Source organism: Aptenodytes patagonicus, chromosome 2, assembly GCF_965638725.1.
Source record: "Aptenodytes patagonicus chromosome 2, bAptPat1.pri.cur, whole genome shotgun sequence".
NCBI classification, from domain to species: Eukaryota; Metazoa; Chordata; class Aves; order Sphenisciformes; family Spheniscidae; genus Aptenodytes; species Aptenodytes patagonicus.
In genome coordinates this window covers 132,877,612-132,899,461 of record NC_134950.1, presented here as the reverse complement: position 1 = coordinate 132,899,461, position 21,850 = coordinate 132,877,612, and the positions used below count along the sequence as shown (strand labels likewise).

Here is a 21,850-nt window from a genome sequence, read left to right as displayed (position 1 = left end):
GGCGCGGGGCGGCGGCACCCAGCGCTGTGGGGCTGTTGGCGCCAGAACCGGCCTGATCCGGCCGACGCTCACCTGCCCCCCGCACTCCCCCTCCCGTTCGTATCCCGCTCGGGGCGGCGTGTGTTACATTACTACTTTAAAAAAAAAAAAAAAAAAAAAATTATCCCCCCCTGAGTACCGGGACGGGCTTTTTTCCCCTCAAGATCTTAAGATTCCGCCCCCCCCCCTCGGCTCCTTGCCCCCGCCTCCCAGCCAACTCCCACCTCCCCTGAGGGGAGGCGGGCGGCCGCCGTACCTGGCGCCCTCTGCCTGGGGAAGAGCGCGCCGCGCCGCCCCGGCCCCAACGGCACCGGCACCGACACCGGCACCGGCCGTCGAGCAGGTGGGCGCGGAGGGGCCGCGGCGCTGCGGCTGCTGGGGTTGGGGGGTGCCCGGTGCCTCCGACCCGCCTCGCAGCTCCAGTCAGCCGGAGGCGCGAGGCGGGGAGGGCTTGCCGCCCCGCGGCCGACCTCGAGGTCGAGGCGGCCGCCTCGCCCCGCCGCTGGGGCCGGGGGCCGCGGTGGGCGAGGCGGCCCGAAGGCGGGAGCTCCCCCTGCGCCGCGGGGGCCGAGACAACTCCGCGGACAAACTTGCTGACGCGGCTCGTAACCGGCCCCGCGGCAGCGGTCGAGCACCGCCGCGCCCCCGCCCCGCTGCCCCGCGCCCCGCGGGGGGCTCCGCCACCCCTCCGGGCAGGGCTCGGCCCCACTCAGCGTCCGTCCGCCGGGCCAGGGAGGGCACGGGGGTGAGGGGGGTACCCAGGCCTTTGGGATGTGGTTACTCACGGCAGTGGAGGAAGCGTGGCTGCATGTTAGGTACAGGTTTTGCGTGGTGCTCCTCCTCTGTTTTTCCACGTGAAGGAAAACGGGCCGTTTTCAGGCGGCGGTGGGTAGAAGTTTTTTCCTAGTTTTTGCCCTTGAAATAGATGTGCTGGAATAGGTCATCTGAGAAAAGGGGGGCTGAATAACGGTCAAAGCTGCCGTGTATTGAATGCTTATGTACCTATTGCAGGGGGAGTGCTGGAGAGGTGTTAGAAAGAAGCTTTAAAGGTTTATTATTTAATAATAATTAACATGGGTAAAAACATGACTAAAATCTTGTCACCTCCGCTACACTAGAGCGACAGGGAATGTGTTGGTAGAGGGTAGCAAGAGGTTTTTTTGTTATTATTCTTAGGATATGCTTGGAGTTTGCAAAGGCATAGCAGCAGTAGGTTGTGTCACAGCCTGTGTCTCTGTCCGTGCAGGGAGGAGTGGAGGAAGGCTGTGTTTGCGTTATTCAAGGAGTTCAGGAGTTGAAGGAATAGGAAGGACACGTGAGGCCAACATGCCTTTTCTTCATTTGTTACTGAAAGTGGAATATTACTAAGTGAGATTTCTGAAAGGTAGGAAAACAAATCTGATTTAGGAGAGAAGACACTGAGATATAAAGGTTGATGATTTTGACACCGAATGGTCTTGGGACAGTCTGGATTTATGGGCTAAAATTTGCAAGTGCTTCTGCTGATTCAGAGAGTGAAATATTGCTGAAATTGTGATAACAGTGATACCTGTTATCGTGCATGCTGCATGAATAGAATTGTTGAACTGCTTCCTGATACAATTGGTATTTTCAGTTTCTCCATCCGTGTATACCCAGCACAAACTCCTGTTTATTTAACAACACATGTTTGTATAATCATTGTTAAAAGTCTTCAGTTTGCATCTGTACTGAAAGACAAGCCACAGGGAAGATGATCAAGGAAATGAATACAGCTTTATTCCGTGACGGCAGTCCGAGCTGGGACACTTGTTAGGTATGTGTGTGCGTGAGGATAGTTCCTGTTCACTGCATGGACCTGTGACCCAAAACAGTGTCCCAGCTGGAATGTGCAGGCGGTGCAGACACTGCTGCCACCCACGGCTCATAAGGGACATTGCCCAACGTGAGTTGGAAAGACTGAGTCTGCTTTGCCGTCAGTTACCAGCTTCCATGTACAAGGTAACACACGAGAAGCTCAGTGTGGGATCCTTAAAGAGGATTGCGTGAGTGTGTTTTGTTTCACTGGTAGAATGCTTTGGATGTTTTGCTGTAGATGATGATGACAAAATGTGGGTTAGACTCGTAACCAGAAAGAAATTCTGTGGGAGTTGATTCTTCTCCTGTAGAAGATCCTGGAAAGGAGTGGGGCTTAGCAACCAACGTACAACCCCTCTTGATGTTACGGTGACCTTGCTATTAAACATTTTTAAGTATTATCTACATCTTATTAAGATTGAGGCTCCAGTAGGCTAGGTGGCATACAAAATTACACAGAAGTGCAGGTGCCCGTACCAGCTTGCAATGTAAGTATGAAACTTGATTTTTAAAAAAAAATCAAGGATATACATTCTATGAAGACAGGAGTGTATAAATAGTTTGATGAGCTTTGTATACAGACTTTGGTTGCTTAGGGGCAGATGCAAAGCTTAACTCATTAGGTGCAATGTTGAAGTCATAGCTAGTTTGGATCTATTGCTGCAAATGATTGAGATGCACTTGAGATTCTGATTCTGTGATTGTACTGCACTGGAGAGAGCAACATATGACTGTATTTATCAAATCATATAGTATAATACAAAGCAACTCCCTCTTCCCCCCCCCCCCCCCCCAGTGGCTCCATCAAAAGGAAATATAAATAAAGATCCTGTAGCACCTCAATTTCTGTTACTGCGCTACATCAGGAAGGGCCATGCTAAGATTGTGTACGTAATGACTGCTGAATATCAATTTGCAGAAAGTATTTGGGTATTTTTTTTAAACAGTAAATCAAAACATAGCAGTGTTGCATCTCAGTAATCATACCATAAAAGTCAGCAGTGTTTGTTGAATGTCTTAACAGAACGTGGCATAGATGCTATAATAGATGCTCTTTCTACTTAAAAAGAATATTTTTTGTTGTTGTTGATGAGGTCAGTATTTTGGGAAATTCATTGTCCTCTGAAAAGAAGACCTTGAAGTGAAAACAATATCTTAGTCATAACAAATAGAAAAATATTTGCACATTTCAAGAGATAGATGTTAAAAGCTTTAAAGTTGAATAACGTGATTTACTATTTTATATTATATCTAAAATAAATATTAACTGATATTAAATAGTTTAATATTTAAAAATATTCTAGCTCCAAAGAGAAGCAGAGCAGTGAGAGGATTGGCATCAAATTTCTTTGTATGTTTGTTTGTCATAACTCACCTATAAGAATTTCATGATTTTTCAGAGGCGTCTGCTTCTGTGGAAGCTTTTCTTCTCCATGCTCAGTGACTGGGACAAGTTCTGTTCAGTTATCAAAAGTAGGTGAGACTGGACTAGCTCAGTTCAGCTCTCTTACCCTTGACTCCCGTAAGTTACTGATCCTGGATGTATGTGAGCATTTGCTGCATTATTATGTGGGTATTTTATGCCATTCATTTTAAGTTCTAATAAGTGAGATCACAGATGAAAAGTTGAAGCAGATGATTGCTTTGGGAAAATGATACTAGGCTCTGTTGTGCCAGAATAAAGATTCCTAGCTTCTTCAGAGTATATGTAAAATTAGTATCTAAATAAACATAACAATCAACTATAATATCCAGTAAATTCTTTTATCTAAAAGTCTTCAGTACTCACACTGAGTTACTAGTGACTGCTATGTAGTTTTGAGGTATAGCTTTCTGGAATGCCTTTACCACTATTCTTATAGATCTTCCTCAATTAGTCTGTGCTCTTACACAAAGTAGTTACTCTCTTTGAAAGACTAAAGCTTTCTGAAAATTGGCTTATAGTAGTAAAACCTTAGTGGGACTTCACAGTTGCTTTTTCATCTGTGGTCATTCTGCGTCAGGGTGGCTTTGTAGCCAGGATGAACAGTGATGTAAACAGTGCTATATTTGCAAACAGAAAAAATGTCCTTGGGGCTTCCAAATTGGAGAGAAAAAAGAGTGTATTTTTAGACAAAATTGTGTTCTTTTGAATATGCCCACCTTAATTTGGCTTCTGAGTATTGTCGAGTGGACTTATTCAGTATTACATACATGACAGCTGTAAAGCTGCCTTTGGATTGCTTTGAAAGTATGTGAAACAACTAAAGAATTTTCATAAGGTGTGAAAAGCGTGTTTCCATGCCTCGGTAATTCAGACAACAGCTGAAATGGACTTCCTTTAGACTACCAGAAATACCTCTCTCTCAAATAAGTTCATGCATGGGGAGCCTGATTCTTCTTTGCGTTGACCCTGTGTCATCTTTCACCACTGTTAGGAATAGATAGATAACCCTCTGTGATGAGAATGGTATCATTTTGTAGCCAGCCCAGGCAGAGGAGAGCAACAAACCAGCTATACTATAGCTACAGTGGAAGTGATAATACCAAGTGAAAAGCAGAGGAAAACTGCGCTAAAGGTCCCTACATGATAAAGCTCACTAAACATAAGAACAGAAAATTCAGCATGAAAGCACTTGCTCAATCTTGATACTGCTCTTACAAATGTCTAAGAAAACTACCTCCTGCGTCTGCTCTGCAGCTTCTGTGTAATGGATATGCTATATCCTTCGTTTACACTGTTGGCAATTGCAGTGTCTGCCTTGATGGCTAGAAATTACAGTGCTTCTGCTTGATTCATAAGGTAGGGGTAAAATGCTTCCTTCTAGATGAACAAAGTGAGTGAATGGGTCTAGAGATAGTAACCCCTTTGTGTTGGTCCCTTTCATGAGCTATACGCAGGTCTGTAAATGACTGCTGTACCATTTAACTTTTTCTAGTTACTGTATCATGTTTTACTCTCTGCATTATAAGTAACAAAAAAGAAAAAGAGGCAAGCAGAATATGGTACTGGATCACAAGGGAGGTCTTGGGATCTTTTGTTCCTCCTTCGTATCCTCTTGTTTGAAAGGTATTATGTTACTGCTTTCCTAACGGGCATAGTTTTATGCAGTGAAAAATGTACACGCGTGAGCACTGCTGACTGCATATAAAATAGTCCTGTCAAGTTTTGGGCTTTTATCCAAGTCAGCTACACTTTTGTTGTATGTTCAGAAGAAAAGAAATAACACTGTATCTGTACAAAATCTATAGATCTGCTGTGTTAGTTGAGTAGACACATAAAGAAAATAGCAGAAAAGGCAAGCCAGGCTTACATATCAGGAAAACAGAGCAGTTTTTTAGTAACTTATTTTCAGAGGGAATGTTTACTCCTTTTGGGGATGTGTGAATCACTGCAAAAATATCTGTCAAATTCTACCTAGGATTTGGACAGAAAGTTGCTTCAATTGATCAGTTGTGCGAGTGCAAACAGCTTAACACACTTTAGTGATGTTACAAACTGCAGTAACACAGGTATTTGCTTGAGTATTTTCAGAATTAAACCCTAAAGAACTGACCTCACTTCTACTGAAAACAAAGGAAAATTTAGCGCATAAAAAATAATAAGAGACGGATTAGTCCCTAAATTAGTAAATTGACAGAGGGGGTGGAGACTATCTCTGTAGTGTACTGTGTGAGTGACAGATGTGGGGCCTAACAGGACATTTAATGCAGAATGAAATCCTTTTTTAGCCTTGAAATGACTAAGTAGCAAGGAAATTACGCAAAAGTGGATTGCACAAAATATTCTTGGATCAAGTGATCATGAGTTCACATTGACTTAGCAGTAGGATAAATGCTGCAGTGCCATGTGGGGATACCTGAGCTTGCTCTGAACAAGCTGTACCAGGAGCTGCAAAGGCCAGTGTAGCTGCAGAATGCCTATGCTGTGGTTGCTTTGCCACTTTCCTCTGCCCAGACTGTTTTACCTGGTGGTTTTTCTCCAAAATTTCAGCCTTGTATCCAGTCCGTCATGTGAGGCTTTGTATGTTGGCCCTAATACATACCGGCTCTAGTCAGGATATATCTCCTGGTACCTCCTAGAATCACATTTCCTTTTTTCAGAGTCACATCAGCCTAGTTCTGCATTTCCTTTGTTTTTCTTGGTACTAGAAACCTGTGCTGAACCTCTAGTATTGTCATGCAGAGTTATTTACTTTTGCACCATGGGCAGTGTTTCTTTCCCCAGTGCAGACAACTCTACCTTTTAAATGAATTATCTCCGTTTGTCTTGCTTTGTGTCAGCAGCAGGCAACAGGTGAGGTAAATGGTGAAAAGAGCAAAGACAAAGAAGAAAGCGGAGAGGGGAATGGGGAGACTGGTAAACCACTAGAAAAGGAGAGAAGTTTTCACAGAGGGAAGTAAACAAAGAGAAGGGCCAAATCCAGACTGGTAAAAGTGAAAGGTGGAGTCCAAAACCAGCATAAAACTTGACACCAGAGTTGGTGGAAGCGAGTGAGTCCTCATCTTTCCCCTGCTTGGTCTGATGCTAGCAGATACTGGAGGTATTCTTGAGAGCTGATTCTGGCAGCTGATTCTGATCTACTTGTTTGAAGAAGGAAAATTGTAGAAAACCACTTTGCTCCTTTGTGTCTATGATAGACACAACTTCAAAAAAAAAATCTTCTATTGCTAGTTAATCCCTAGAATTACTTGCCTTCTTCAGCAGGCAGCAAAGTTAGTTGACTATTTTTGGATTCCTGGTGTTCATTGCTTATTCTGTGTGTACCGGTAGGTATCAATCACATTGTCCTCTCTGAATATAATGACTTTCACAAAGAATTGCAATTGAAGTCCTTTAATAAGTCAAAGGGCTGAATCTTCAATTTAATAAAACTCATATTGTTTCTTCTGAGAACTTTGTTTTACTAGCAATTAAGACCTAGGCCTACAAATCAAAACATCTTTTGTCAGGGATTTTTTAGGGAATTAATAGTTGCAAATGACTTTGCGATTTGTTGTTCTTTGTATAAAGTGAAATCCTTGTCCTGAGTAAATAGATTTAAGTTTGGAGCTAGATATTTTGTCCATTGCCTTTAAAAACAGCTAACGATTTTCTGTACAAGAAAGCATATTTACACTTCTATGCACATAAGAAGTTTTATAAATATATCAGCTATGACACTTAAGGGGCAATAAGAGCACTTTGCACTTTATTTATTTTAGAACACTGAATTAGTTAAAATACCAAAAATGCAACATTATAGTAGTGTAGCGAGGCTTCCTTAATAACATAGGGTTTTATATACCTTTTACTTGTAAGTATGGAAGCCTTACTCTGCTGTAAAGAACATCTAAGATGAGGTTACCAACTGTGTCATTGAAATGGAGCAGCAGTTTCAACAGGATTGACAGGTAAGAGCATGAAAGTAAGAATGCATAAGCATGTTCAGAAGTTGTAGTTTAATTTGTCAGGACATCAGGGCTAGCATTTTTACCATTGGAAGTAGATTTGGAAGGAATAAGTAATCACAACTTCACTGAAAACTGGGATCAAAGCTTCCCTTTCTTTATTTGAGGTGAGGATTTCCCTGGCAACTTATTCCTGCAGGTGACCAGAGCATCATGTTTTACATCCCTTATGAAAGACAATTCTCCTCACAGCATACAGTGACTACAGCCCGTGCAGGGGCATGATACTGATACTGTATTGTAGGGAAGAATGGCTCATGTTAGATTGCCAGATTTACTTTCCTTGCATTGCCAGTATTAGACTGTGTTTCTTAAGCTGGTAGATGTCAGCCTGACGTGGCATGCATACAGGTTTCTATAAATTTGTATTTCCAAGATGGAAAGCTGCAAATGTTTAAAATAGGATCTCTGGTGAAACATCATGTGGTTGAAAGTGACAATTTTAGAATTATTTGAGACACAGATTTTGAAAGTCCTGTAGTCTTCTGATACCCACATTTGCAGATTCTTTTTGCTTGATTGGTGTTTGAAAACAGACATTTGTTGAGCTGTGTATAGCAAATATAAAAAGCAAGATGCTGAATACTACCTTGTTTGGGTTTTCTATTTTGATGCCAGCTACTTAATTGGAAAGCAAAACTTTCTTCTGTTACGGGAATTGATTAAACGGCTTCAAGACTTTCTTTGGTAGAAGCCATTCTGTGCACAGGTATACTTTTCAAATATCTCTCTTCATATTTATTTGCTATAATTCATGTAATATATTAATAACTATAAAGAAATATATTATTAGTAATTATGTGAAAATGTACAATTTACTTCTCACTGCACAAAACTTGCAAGTGTTAACTTGAACCATCAGATTGCCTCTACTAAGAGAGCTCAAGTGCTGTTCACAGTGAAACTCTTGAGGAGTATAAAACAATTATCTTCAGAATGTGGCAGTGACCTTGAACTTCCACTGAGCTGCACTTTCTTTATTTAGCTTAGGCCAATGATTAACTTTGCTAATGACTGTATATCAAATTTGCCATTGTTTATATATCTGGCAGTGAAATAGGCTGTGTCTGTCTTTGTGTGGATGATACAATATATTTAAAGGAAACTCTTTGTATAAATTGTTTCCTTTGCAAAGTTATGTCTTTGTGCAAGTCCTAATTGCTCCTAACTTACCTCATTTGCCTTTGGACTCTTTAACTTCAGGTTAGCGCTACTGTCAGCATAATATATTTCTTCTTCTTGGGTGTCATTCTTTTCTCTTACTCCTTATTTAGAAGAGGATGACATTCTCTTATTCTGCTCCCTTACAGCAATTAGTCTTCTATGGCAGATCCCCTAGGGAGCAGAGGAAGCTACACCCTGAAATAGTCATGTATAGGGACATGAAGTCATCTGCACAGCTTTGCCTCTGAAGGGAGGTTTGTCAAGACACTTAATTTCTAGCCTCAGCACCATAGGGAACCCAGCAGAGAGGTCTGCCCACAGCACACATGGAAGCAAGGCGTCTTCAAATTCCTGTAATCTGCACTGGGTCAGCCCTGGCTGGTTTGTTGCAGTGTTATCGGGCTCCTGACAGAACAAGAGTCATGCTGTTTTTTCAGGCAGAAAGGGGATGCAGCCCTTAGCTGGATCAAGCCTGGTGGAAATAGTCCAAACTGGGGAGAACTTACGTTCCTTGGCTTAAATGCAGGATACTGTTACGTGCTGTGAGACGATCCCACAGACCCTGAGTAGACAAATGCTGCTTACGAGTGTTTCATCAGATATTAAATGGAGGAGAAGCCCATGAGGTTTGTACATTTCAATGGAAATGAAAAAGCCAGGTTCTGCGTTTAGTTGCAGTGATGCAACTAAATGGCGACTGAGAGCAGAAATTTGTCTTGTAAGTTGTATGCAATCCAGGTACAGTCTGTTAGGAAATGGTGAAAGGCTAGAGTTTTCTTAGTCAGCTGTAGGAATATACCTGTGAATGTTTTAAAATATATTTAGTAAGATAGGTATGGATATGAGTGTTTGCATTTCTCATGAGCTATAAAAGAAGGTAACAGTTTCACACTTCTGCACTGCTCTTAAATCTCTCAAATACAGCAGAGACTGTCAAGTATTTTGCGGACGGGTTTTTTTTTGCAGAGGGGAGAGAGACTGTGAGGATACTCGGAGGCTCTACCTTGATTCTTTCTTGTTCTGTTCTCTAAACACAGTCATTCACTGAAAATGGTAGAATGAAATGTAGCATATGGTGCTTAAAAATTACATAGTTTGATTCTGTTACACTTAAAATCTAAACTGGTTCATTCCAAACAGAAGCTTTTTCCAAGCCATTTCCAGTTGTGTGATAGTGACAGAAGAAAAATTGGTCTGTATAACACACATCTATTACTGATTTTTCTCTTCTCTGCCTTCACGTGTGCTGTACTGTCTTTAAAAGATCTGTGGTGTGCTTGTACCAGTGATTTCACCTGTTCTTCGGTGATGTTTGACAGGAGCAAATGGGGGCACAATTAGGCTCACTGTCTACTTTTCAGATCATGAAAGTTGAGCAGATGCTTATTGATACTGTTTCTCCTGTGTAATTTTGACATTCTTTTAGTTTTCTGTTAAAATATAAGGATTTAAAAGCTGTAACTCAGAACAGTATAGTTAATTGGGAAATCATATTTGATTATATAAAAGATGATTAAAAGTTAAAAACAGAGTTTGTGGTCTACTTTTTTCTTCAGTTTAATCAGGAAAATAAGACCAATATTTTGGATAAGCTTTCCTGCACACCTGTGAAATATCTACCCCAGCCTTTACTTGGAGGCAAAAAAATCTGTAAATTTCCCCAAAGCTGAATTACCTACCTCAAAGTGCACAGTTGCAATGATTGCGAATCCAGTAATAATGAATCAGTTATTTCGCAGTCCTTTCTCCAAATTGATTAAAAGGGTTGCATTTTCAATTCCAACTGTTGTTATATATTAATGAGTGTACCACCGAAGGACTATAGCCATATAAAAGAAAAAACAAAAACACCAACAAAATCTAAGAAATATTTTTGTGTGTAAATGCATACTGTGTGCATTTAAATAGTTGTGATTTTTTTTCTCTGTCCTTTCCCCTTCTAGACATTGTTCCAAATTGAAGGCGCAGCTGTTCCATTCCTTGCCTTTCCATGATGGGTGAAGGTACTTTAGCACAGCCTTTGCAGACAAACCTGTGGTGGTTCTGCTGGGCGTCACTGTGGCAGGAGACGTGTCAGCTGCTGCCCAAAAACCACATTGTTTCTTAGTGTGGCTCTGTGCTCCCAGCAGGACTTTGTCTTAGTGTGAGCCCAGCACTGTGGCAGTGACACTTCAGAAGGAGACCTTTGGGAAGCTTTCGGGTCAGAGCTTGTGTACATCTGGTGGCTGGGCAAGGTGAGACCAGATCTACATAAAGAGGCAGACGTATTGGGTTTACCACAGGTGAATCCAGCACGGGGCTGAGAGCAGTTCATGAAGAAGAAACATCTGCATCTACTCTGTCTCGTCTGACATTTCAAAATGAAAGTTTGGGTGAAGACTTTATTTGGGCCTTCAGAAATTTGGAGCTTGAGTTCTATATTGAGGACTGCACTTGCTGTTCTTACTTAAACCCAGCTGCTGTTCAAGCAAGCACTGTGCGAAGAAGCAAGGAACAGTCTGACACCTGAAATTACCAGTCTTACAATTACCCTTACCAAGAGGACAAAAAAAGACCAACTGTTTTGAGATCGGAGAACAGTAATAATGTTCACTGACTGATGGGATGACTTGTAAGAAGTAAAAAGGCTCAAAAAGTATAATTAGTCCTTGTAAATGTAATTCTGAATTATAATTCTTATATTTCACAAAGCTGATCCTGAGGGGTAGGAGAAACTATTTTGCTTGGTACAAGGTAGAGTCATCTGCGGTGGAGTACAAATGGGATCAAATTAAGAAAAGGAAAAATTAGGCTGAGTGTCAGGCAATCTGAACTATGAGAGTTATTTCACTGTGAAAGAGCTTCCCAAGGGAAATAATACAAGCCACATTATTTGGGACACCTAAAATTAGACTCCAGAAAGCACTGAAAAAAATGTACAACCTTGCTTTGGTAGGGAGGTGGACTAGAAAAGGCAGGGTTTGGGATTTTCCTTTTTTTGCAATAAATTCTGTGATTGTTGGGCCTGATTCTGTTTTGTGATGTGGAAGTCAAGGGAAGATTTACATTATTCTTAGCCTCAGTTTTCTCAGGCAAAACACACAGGCTTCTCCCCTCCACCTATTGCCAACTTTTTAAACTGTATCTTTTTATTTCTGTCCCTCAGGGATAGTTCAGATCCCTCTAGACACTAGAACTGAGCAATGTGATACTCCTTTTTTTGTTTTTAATTCAGAATTTATTTAGCTTATAATGTGCAAATCCATAACCCCGGCATGTTCTGAAGCGATTGTCTGAAATTGCTAACCATATTTTAACTAGCAACTTGATGAGGGGGGAAGAGGCAAATGAAATAACAGCCATTAACCAAGGAATAGAGACCTCCAAATAACGTGTGTTGATATATTGAAAGTGTTGCAGTCTTCTCCGTAATTTTATTTAGATACAAACCACGTGAGATAGGTGCAGTGATAAAAAAGAGGTTCTCATACCCAGTCCTACATATTAAAGTGTGTAGATCATGCAGTTATGACTAAATTTTAAGAGCCAATTTTTTATTGTATGTTAGTTTGAAGATGCCTACCTTTATCTACATACAGTCTGTCTTTGCTATCAGTGTCTGCTTGTGTGAATGACAGCGCTCCTTCTTCCAAAGCTCGCTTGAACAAATAGAACCCTTATGTGGAAAATGTTTCTTCATTGTGTAGGTATTAGATATGATCACCTTCACCCTGTAATAGTACCAGTATAAAAAACGTATGAATTTGTGTGTACAAAAGCACCCAAGGTCAGGACATTGAGCCTCTGAATTTGTCATAAGAGACAAAGGAGGGCACATACACAGAATTTTCTGAAAGATAGTTCATTTGTAGAGGATTTGAAACAGCATGGGAGGAAAGCTATAGGGCGTCTCCAATATTTCATCCAAGGGTTGTGGGGTATAGTCCCCCAAAATGCATTCTTCTCCTGTGTCGCTGGACAAGAGGATTCAGGATGGGGGAGTGGTGAAGCAAACACTTCCTATGCACTGAATTTTGAGTTGTAGATGGCCACACGGTTTCTGGTCCTGGAACTTAGGCTGCATCGCTTGGAGGAATGTGTGCTGGGGCTGGGACTGGTGAGAGAGGCAGCTGGAAAAGTCAACTGATTGCATTTCAGATTGTGACTTCTAAATACCAAGAGCCGATTCCCATTTCTTTTCTCTCACTGCTGCTCGCCTCCAGTGTGCTTTACCTCCTGCTGCCATGCACATGGTCTGCCACAGAAGCGTGGGTTGTATTTTTTTTCTAATTTGACTAAGAGCATATTTCCCAATCTAAATCCTTAATGAAGACAAAAGGCCTGTATTGCAGGGTAGGAAGATACTAACCCGAAACATATTATTAGCAGGGAAGACTCATTCTCCTTATGTCCGTGTTTTTGAATGACTTAATTGAGGAAGAGAGATATCTTCTGATAATAGCTTTTTGCACAGGGCAACAATGAGGGCAGAATGGTGGAGATGCTGTGATGCTGGCTTTCTTGGAAAGCTTCATTAAGTCATTATTAAAGTGATTGTAACCAATTCTGATACAGTTCCAGAGTGCTTTGATACGTTAGTCCTTTGCATAGCAATCTCTCAAGGGAGAAAGCAAATGTTGTAGAGGCTCTGCATAGTTAATTTTTGATTGATCTCCCATAAAGTGTTTTAAAAGACGCAGCAGAAGGAAAATACTTGGGTATTGTGTGTATATTGTTCACGTACGCTTGCTAGGAAGTGGACAAGATTGCATGTACCTTTTAACTTCATTACCTCTTCTAATCTATCCCTCTCTAAAGATTGTAACTTGCCTCATTTCTGTCTTGTCCTCTCTCCTGAAGCTGTCCAGATTGAACTGTCTCATTTCTCCTGCTTACACAGGCGATTCTTAAATTACTTGAACAAAAAGTTTCAGGCAGCTGGAAAAGCATAGAGTGCCTGCTTTTAAAAAAGAAGGGAGGGATGAGGGGAATAGGGCTTGGGAATTGTGGTCTTTTCAACTTAACGTCAATTTCTAGAAAAACATCAAAATGAGTAAAATGTTTCTAAATGATTGGAGGAGGCAGGAAAACAAATTATGATCTACAGAGATGTATAAAGAATAAATGTGTCAAATCAATGTAATTTCCTGCTAAGATAAAGCCTTACAGAAAGGAAGGAAATGGCAGATGTCATATTTTGCGTTATTGTAGAGCTTTTGATACTGTTTCACATGACATCGTGAAGAGTCTCGGAGACAGTCATGACACGATGGACATAAAACTAGATGTAAAACCATGTTCAGAGCATTTATCCAAGAGTCACTATCAAAACAAAAGAAGTTATCAAGTATGGCTTGCAGAGGGCTCTCTTAGGCAGTGCCTAGTACTTTCATTTGCAATTTTACTGATGAAATACAGGGGTTGCTTGTTAACTTCACGGATGACTTCAGCCTGAGAGGGGATGCAATCATTCCAGGGGCTGGGTTAGAGATGAAAATCAGTGAGTGATACACTGTCATTCTGCAGGAGATTTAAAAAAAACAAAACAAAAAAACCCGCATATAGCTTTTGTTGGAAGATACGTGTCTTTTTAGTCAATGTATTACTAAAGAACTGTGAAAAGGTAACATTTAAAAATGGTAGGAAAAACACATGTGACTTTAATGCTTGAAATGTCTGGTCCTTATATGCTGTCATTTGGTAATAGAAGCTTTAATCTGTAGAATTATTTCTTCATTTATTATTCAATCATGTCTTGTCTCTTTTTCTTTTTTTTTTCTTTCTTTTTAACATTGGAGCAAGTCCAGTGAACCTTAAAAAGTTCCTCACTCTGTCCTTAGAGCAGCAAACCTCTAGCTTAAAGTCAATGGAGTTTTTGTCCCAGCAGGGGTATCTGCATGTGGTTGACTGTGATTTTGTTCTCTGCAGAATTGCATTTCAGGGCTGTGGGCTAGATTAAGGCAAGGCGTAATAGTTAAAGCTGGACAGGTTGGCATCTATGCATTTGGTATTCATGGCACTTGTCCCGATCTGTGAGCTTGCTCTTTAGATGAATGTTGTCATCAGAGAACTATAATGAGGCTGTTTGTACTGTAGTTTTGGAAGCAGTGCAGTATAAAAGTCTTTAGTCTGCTGAGAGCTAGAAATTTGGCTGATCTTCAGCTTACAGTGTATAAACACGTTCCTCTTCTTTTTTTTTTTTTTTCTTTCCCCCCCACCCCCCACTTTTCTTTCTCCTCCCTTTCTTCCCCTCAAGGACATAGACTTTGGCTATATTTTTCATAACTGTGTGAAGCTAGAAATCTGAACGGATGCCTGTGCCACCGCCACCACCTCCTCCTCCACCGCCTCCACCACCTTCTGGAGGGCCCCCTCCACCACCGCCTCTGGTAAGATTGACTTTTCATCTCTATTAGCAAAAGCTTAGCTGTAGTAGCCAGCTCAGAGCCCCCAGAATTTTGGCATGGATATTCATAGCAAATATCTGGGGCAGATGCTTGTTTTGCTGCCTTTTGTTCTTCTGTTCGTTAGAGCAGTGGTCTCCAAAGTGGGGTGCGTGAGATAATCCATTGGGGCACAGGAAGAAAATATTAGAACTTCGGTCATACATGTGTACAAATTATAAATAAATAATAAGTATATTGGGGTGCATGCCCAAAAATTTTTTTACTGCTAGGGGTGCGGGATCAAAAAGTTTGGAGATGATTACATTAGAGTGCATGTGGTGAGAATTTAGCATTTGTGAATGCTTCTTCAGCCACAGGGAACTCATTTTTGTATTGGTAATGTGCAGGTCGTAAGTTTTAATTTCTTCATCCTCTTTCTTACAGCTTCTATTAAGATTCACAGTGTTCAGCTGTAGGTGTTGCTCTTTCTAGCACATGCCGTCTTCCTGGGGATACAGCACAATATGCTTTTATACATCTGCAGGAACAGTTACGCCTTGTAACAGATCATTGCTCTGTGTGTCATGAAGTAGAACACATGCCCTGCCAGCATGTTTGCAATCAGAGGAGGATGCTCTGAGTGTGTTTCAGGGTATTACATTTTCATACCTTCACAATCAATTATTGTACCTATGATAAAACATGTTTAAGTCATTCCTTGTATTCTGCAATCATTTGTTCATAGCCTGTTTCTGCATTGAAATTTTTAGACCGTTTTGGAAATAGTGAAACCTGGCATGGTTGTGTTCAAGACATAAAATCTCTCCTGACTTTTTTTCATACACTTTTCTGTCACTGCGGTACTTATTTGCAGTGTATGTTAGTCCCTGTAGCAAAACAGTATGTGGTACTTCGAGGGTTTTTTTGTTTGGTTTTTTTTTTTTTCCTTCCTAAGAACTTTATTTCTCCCTTGCATTCTCTGGCATCTCTGCCTGTCTTGTTCCCATGAAGGTCTGTTGATTTTGTCTGATAATGTTCTTATGTTATCTTCTTCCAGAAGGAGGCTTCCTTGCATGTTTCTCTCTGCTACTTTGCAGGCCGAACCATTTTGTAAAACTCTCCTTGAATTGTGGAGATGAAGAGGAGGAAGATAAAGACAGCACATGAAATAAGCAGTGCTTGATTCCTTTTATCATTCTGTTTTAACTTTGGGCACCGTGAGCAGTGTTTTCAATTAGCAGCTCTTCTGGGTTGGTACACAACCTATAGTTAGATACTGAAATTAGTGGGCTGAATTTTGTGAGCAACTTAATGCCCACAACTGCAATTAAAGTCAACAGAAGCTGCAAGTGTTCTTATCCTAATAAAATTAGCTCAGTAAGTATCTAGAGACATTTTTAGACTCCTCTAACATATGCCAATTGTAAAAGACTTGAGAAAGCTAAGAGGACTCCTAAGGACCGGTATGAACAAGTTTGGTTTTCTGTTTCCCCTCCTTTTATGATGACTAAAACCACTACTGTGATAGGGTTTTGATACAAGGCGGCTTATACTGTATTTCCATATTTTAGTTAGATGATTCTATTTCAAATGTGGTCTTCTGCACGTAAGACTACAGAATTTAGGGTCAGTTTTATCTTGGTGATATGATACAAACTAAACATATTTCTAATTAATGTCTGATATTAAAGCCTTCCAAGTGTTGACACTGAAAAGAGCACATGAACCAACATAAAGAATTAGTAAAATAATGTGACAGAACATTGTTTTTTCTGTAAGAGCAAAAGGATTTTTCCCTGTCAAAACTGAATCAGAGAGGGCTAACTTTGAGAGGATCTGTAGTCTGCCTGGTGAGTTGAACAAAAGTGCAGTATGAGAGAGAGTCAGCTCTCCAGTTGGTGCCAAGTTGCAGAGTAAAACCTTATAATTGGGGAATCCATGAAAACTTGCTACAGACCTTATTTTCTTTTACTAGGAAGTTATTTTCTGGAACTTGGCATCTGTCTTTTACAGCTGCTAAACTGCCCAGCTGTTGTTACAGCTGCTAAATCTACTGTTGGAGAATGGAAGAAGAAAAATTCTATCAGGCACGTAGGTTTAAGGAAAACCTTCAAAACAAATAAGTTTTATTTGGCCAACGCCTGGAAATGTTCCAAAGTAAACAGCACTGTGATTTTTATTATACTGATACAATTAAATCAGAGTAACATTTACATGTTAGCAAATAAAAGTTAGGTTTTAAATGCGGTATTGATATGCGGGTGATCCGCTAGTTTAACTTACTTGATTTAGGCTGAAAGAGAAATGTCTGTGTGTAGGTTGAGGTTTTAGAATCCTGTCTTTTTGCATGATACTAATGCACAGGTACCATAGCGCATAAGTGTTCTTATCCTAATAAAATTAGCTCATAGGTACGATAGATTTGTCTTGCTTTTCTGATTATATGGATAATAGCCATACTTTTCTCTTGCTTTCATTATTAAGAGATTTTTAGCAGAAATAGTCACTACATTACCTTTTTTCCCCTGCACATTTTCTTAGTGAGTATTATGAGCCATGGTCCCAAATGATTTTGCAGTCCTTACTTCACTGAAATCCTAAGCACTGTTGGCACTTGACTTTTTTGTACTATTAACTCCCTCTTAAGGCAGAAAAAAGTTAGGTTCTTTCCTACTACATTCAAAGATTTTGGACTTGCAGATATTCTGTAGGTATTTGTACTGAATTCTGCTCACAAAAGTTGTTGCAAGGCAATACTGAAGTGATTTGGAGATGGTATTTAAGGCATGCTACAGCCACCTGTGTCCAACAGCTGAAAAGCTACTGGCTGTTACGAGAGTACTTAAAACAAAGTGGATTTTTCAGGAGGGAATGGTAGGGTGTCTGCAATAGCAGATGTAGGTGGCTGAGTCAAAATATAAATATAGCTAATTGAATTAATTGAGCATGTCTTCAAATGCCTGCCTTCTGGGGGTCATAGATAAAGATGAGAGCGATGAGTAGGCAGAATAAAACTGTGCCCCAAAGTATTTTCTAGCACTAGCTTACAGAATTCAGACCTTTTCTCTTTCCCTTTTCCCCTCCACCCTAATAAAGGAAACTTAGAAAGGAGGCGTTAGGATGTCTGTCCTACAGCTCTTTCAATTTTATAGGCATATATGTATCACATAGGGTGGGGGTTTTCATAGTTGTTTGTTGTTCGGGGTTGGGTTTTTTTGAAAGCTTTCTGCTCCTGAAAAGCTTTTTATTCCCCCTCTATTTCTTTTACCCCTTTCGCCTTTTAGTTTGGCATGTGAGGCATTCTGGTTAGTTTTGGTTTGTCATATTTCCCAGAGTACCATACCACCACTGAGACTGATTAAAAATTTTCTCTGCTTAATCTCCCAAGAGAGGATCAAGAGAGAATTCTGCTTTGATGAACTACGTTCACTTTTTACGTGCAGTGGAGGCTGCTCACTGCTGTGCAGCCTTTGTCTGTACATTTGAATTCCTAATATTATGATCAGTTATCACCTATTAAAATGTTAATATTGAAGGAAGTGTGTATGCGTAGCAGCCCTGCTGGGTTGTGCCTTATTCGGAGAAGATGTTTGTTTAATGATTCATATGTTTGTGGAGTTTAAGAAAATACTTCTATTCTCTTTAGAATTGGTATTACTAAAGTCTTAGCATAGAAAATAACCCCCAAAAAATCACAATGGACCAAATGATTAAAGCCAGTGAAGTAGCACCAGGAGTTTATTTGCCTTATTGGCATATAAAAACTAGGAGAGTAGGAGAAGAAAGGAGTATGCTTACCTTGGTGACAGAAATGTAAAACTTGAAATAATGGTGAACGCTAGACTGACATGTAGATTAATCTTAACAATTACTGCATTCTTATTTAGTTTAAAAAAAAAAAAAGAAAAGAAATAGAATTTCTGTTGTAGATAAATATATGTCAGTGTTTACCAAGTTTGTTATTCTGACCTTATTTTCTATTCTTGTAATAAAAAACTCAGAAGAGCAATTCCTCATGGTATATAACACTGTGATAAATGCATAATTTACACAGAGGTAGGATTTCCAGTGTTAAGGAAAACATCGGCTGATAGTTTTCCTTGGGGGGCTGGGTTTTTTTCCCCTCTTTCATGCAGTTGTTGGAGTGCAAACCTTGTTGAGCTGTTTTCCCCAACCTTCCCGAGAAATTCAGAGCTACAGTGCTTATCTGAAGTTGTGTGGGAGTTGGCTTTGCTCCTATGACATTTAGTACTACTGTTCTTTGGAAGGAGAAAAAACAACATATGTAAAACAGCTTGGATGAAGATACTGATGATATATGGTATTTTGATTTGGTCTTACCAAATATGGGAAAGAGAATGTGCGCATATAAGTGTGTGTGTATGCATAAATGTGTGTGTATGCCTGCTAATTATTGTAAAAATGGAGGTAATTTCTCAAATTTTAATTCAGACCCCTAGGCGTGCAAGCGTAACGCTGAAAGCTTAACAGAATCATGCATAGTGCCAATTACAAACTATTTAGGAATGTGTTTATTAAAATTTTATGCAAGCTATGAGTAAGATGAGATTTAGTACTTTGTCATGAAGTCCCTAGGTCAGGAGATATTAAATCATAATATTTATTGCTGCTAGGTAAAACATACTGGAGCAAGAGAGAGTGTGGGCTTGGTAATCTTGTTGGTGACTGGCCATCATACAGACTGTGCTAAGGGCTGGGCAAGGTGCAGCTGAAATTTTTGGGAATGCTTTGTTCCAACCAAAATAAAGGATCTGATTTATAGTGTTTTAATAATGTATTACATCTCACACCAGTCTGCTTTCACAAAGAAGTGAGAGGCAATTATGTAGAAAAAAATGCTGTGTCTTTGTGTGGTTTATTTGACTTAATTTTCAGATAGTGGAAAATGTGGGATCGCATAGCTATGGCATCTCGAAGTGTTGCCGCTGTAGCCTTCTACTCTTGTAGTGAACAAATACAGAAAGGGTAAGTGGGAGCTATGAAAGGTGGGGAAGATGTAAAGAAAACATAAGTACTAGGTTGGCATTGCTCTGTGTGTTTCATCTGGACAGGTACAGGGGCATGTACTGCCTATATTCATATGTGCTAATCTTGAATGCTTTACTTGAGATCTCTTAGGTCACCACTTTTAATGTATTTTGGTGGTGAGTTCTGTTTCGCAGGTTTCTTCATAATGTCATGTGTTGTGCATGTTGTCTGAATGGAATGGAAAGCATTTAAATTTATTTTTCTTATTCTTGCTGTCTGTTTTTGATCTGTATAATTTTCCATATAGAAGTATGGAAATTGCAGTGTGTTGCAGAGGTACCAGCTGTAAATGATATAGCCCAGGTACTAGAAGCAGCCTAGCTGCAGAGAGCTAGCCAGTTAACTTGCCATTCTAATCACACGGTAATACTGCCCTGAAAAAATCAGTACCCCATCTGTAGTGTATGCAGTGGCTACACACTAAATTCCATCTGTCAATTAATATTACACTTGTAGCCTTTTAATTGAAAGAGAATGCAGAATTATAGTGATACTTGAGTTGGACTTCTCTGCGTGGCTGGAAGGTGACTTTGCAAGGAATGCGAGTTCCTCACTATTCTATCTTGGGCTGACCATAATTTTGCATGGATGCCAAAAGGCGTTTCAGAACGATTGGTAGCTTCTACGCAGGCAACTGGGTAGGAGAAATGGCCTAGCGTTCTTAGAACAGAGTGAGATTAAATTGTGATACCTGTAGGTGGTCACATGTTGAATATTTTATCACTACTCATAATAGCCCTTGTCATTCTGGGGACCCTGCTGTGGTAGACAGAATAAACAGCGGTAGTGTCACCGGCTCCCACGGCAGTATTTTCAGCCTTGTGCTGTTTGACATGTTCACTGCAGTGCCGGGGCCTCGGGTTTCCTTGTTTTATGTAAGAATTTTCACTTCTGTTTTCATTGATGCAGAGGAAAGCTTGGGAATTTGAATCCCCAAAATTTAGAAATCAGAAGGTGAAGTTAAAAATTATTTTTTGAAGCCAGTCTCGGGGTATTTTTGGTATCTGACTTGTGATCTTTCTAAACTGCTGGGAAACAATTTTAGAGTCATTTTGAATTTATACTGCCTCCATTTTGGTGGCTTCTGTTACTGCATATTTTCTTTTAGTGAAAGAACAGCCAGAATTTATGTTTAAAATGTGGGTGTCAGTAAGTTAAATACCCACAGAAAAGCTAAATGGCTCAGCAGGTATAAATCATCATATTGATTCTGTTGCATTTTTGCATTCGGGTACAAAAATTCAGCAACCCACACCGGAAAACTTTAAGTACGCCCTTGTTAATAAGCCCACTGCTCGTTTCTAGCAGCAGGAGCAATTGAACCTTTAAGTATACAAGATTTTACATTGTTTGATGGAGTGGTGCTAACATAAAATGAAGAGGGTTTTATTGGGTGCAGTGGCGTTGATTGCTGGTGGTGTTTGAAATGAGCACTGGAATATAGATGTGGAAGAGAGTAACTCCTGCTATGCTATTTTTTTATCTTTTGTTCCCTGCCATTGTGTCTACTGGTACACTTCAAGCAGGTAGATGCTAGTGCAGAGCAGGCACCGTCTCTGCTAACACTGAAACGCCTCATTATTTGGGACTTGCCAGGACTAGGCGGTGGCTAAAACGCCGGGAAGCGATCTGTAACAACTTTTGCACAGTACTTCCCTTGCTAGAAGTTGATGAACAAGGCTGGTGTAGACACAGCCTATCTAAGTACACACATTGCTCGATGACCTTTTCAACCCAGCAGGTTCAGATTGCAGAACTTTGTGCGATGGAGGCTGAGATCATGGTTAATCATTATTGAGCTGGGTGTAGATGGAATTGTGAAACGCTGGTCCTGTCATTCTCTTGAAACAATGACTTCATTAGCTGCCAGGAAGCTATTTGGCAGGTCCCCTCATGTGGGTTCCCTCAGAAAAAATGTTGGCTGGAGAACGACCCCTCGCATGGGAAGCGTTTGAAGCTCAGCTTGC

General features: G+C 40.4%; 1 protein-coding gene across 4 annotated transcripts in view; it reads left to right on the top strand.

Moving 5' to 3' along the window:
* The first annotated feature begins 294 nt into the window (after positions 1 to 294).
* Positions 295 to 21,850, top strand: part of WIPF3 (WAS/WASL interacting protein family member 3) — a 37,838-nt gene continuing 16,282 nt past the window's right edge. For 2 of the 4 annotated variants that reach the window (XM_076331261.1, XM_076331257.1), the window contains exons 1-2: positions 295 to 382; positions 14,705 to 14,837. In XM_076331261.1, the coding sequence (XP_076187376.1) occupies positions 14,760 to 14,837 (78 nt within the window). In that variant the 5' untranslated portion in view covers positions 295 to 382; positions 14,705 to 14,759. Of the gene's footprint in view, positions 383 to 1,374; positions 1,424 to 10,643; positions 10,704 to 14,704; positions 14,838 to 21,850 lie in introns of those variants that run through there. The other 2 variants (XM_076331260.1, XM_076331259.1) reach the window with 2 other exon arrangements.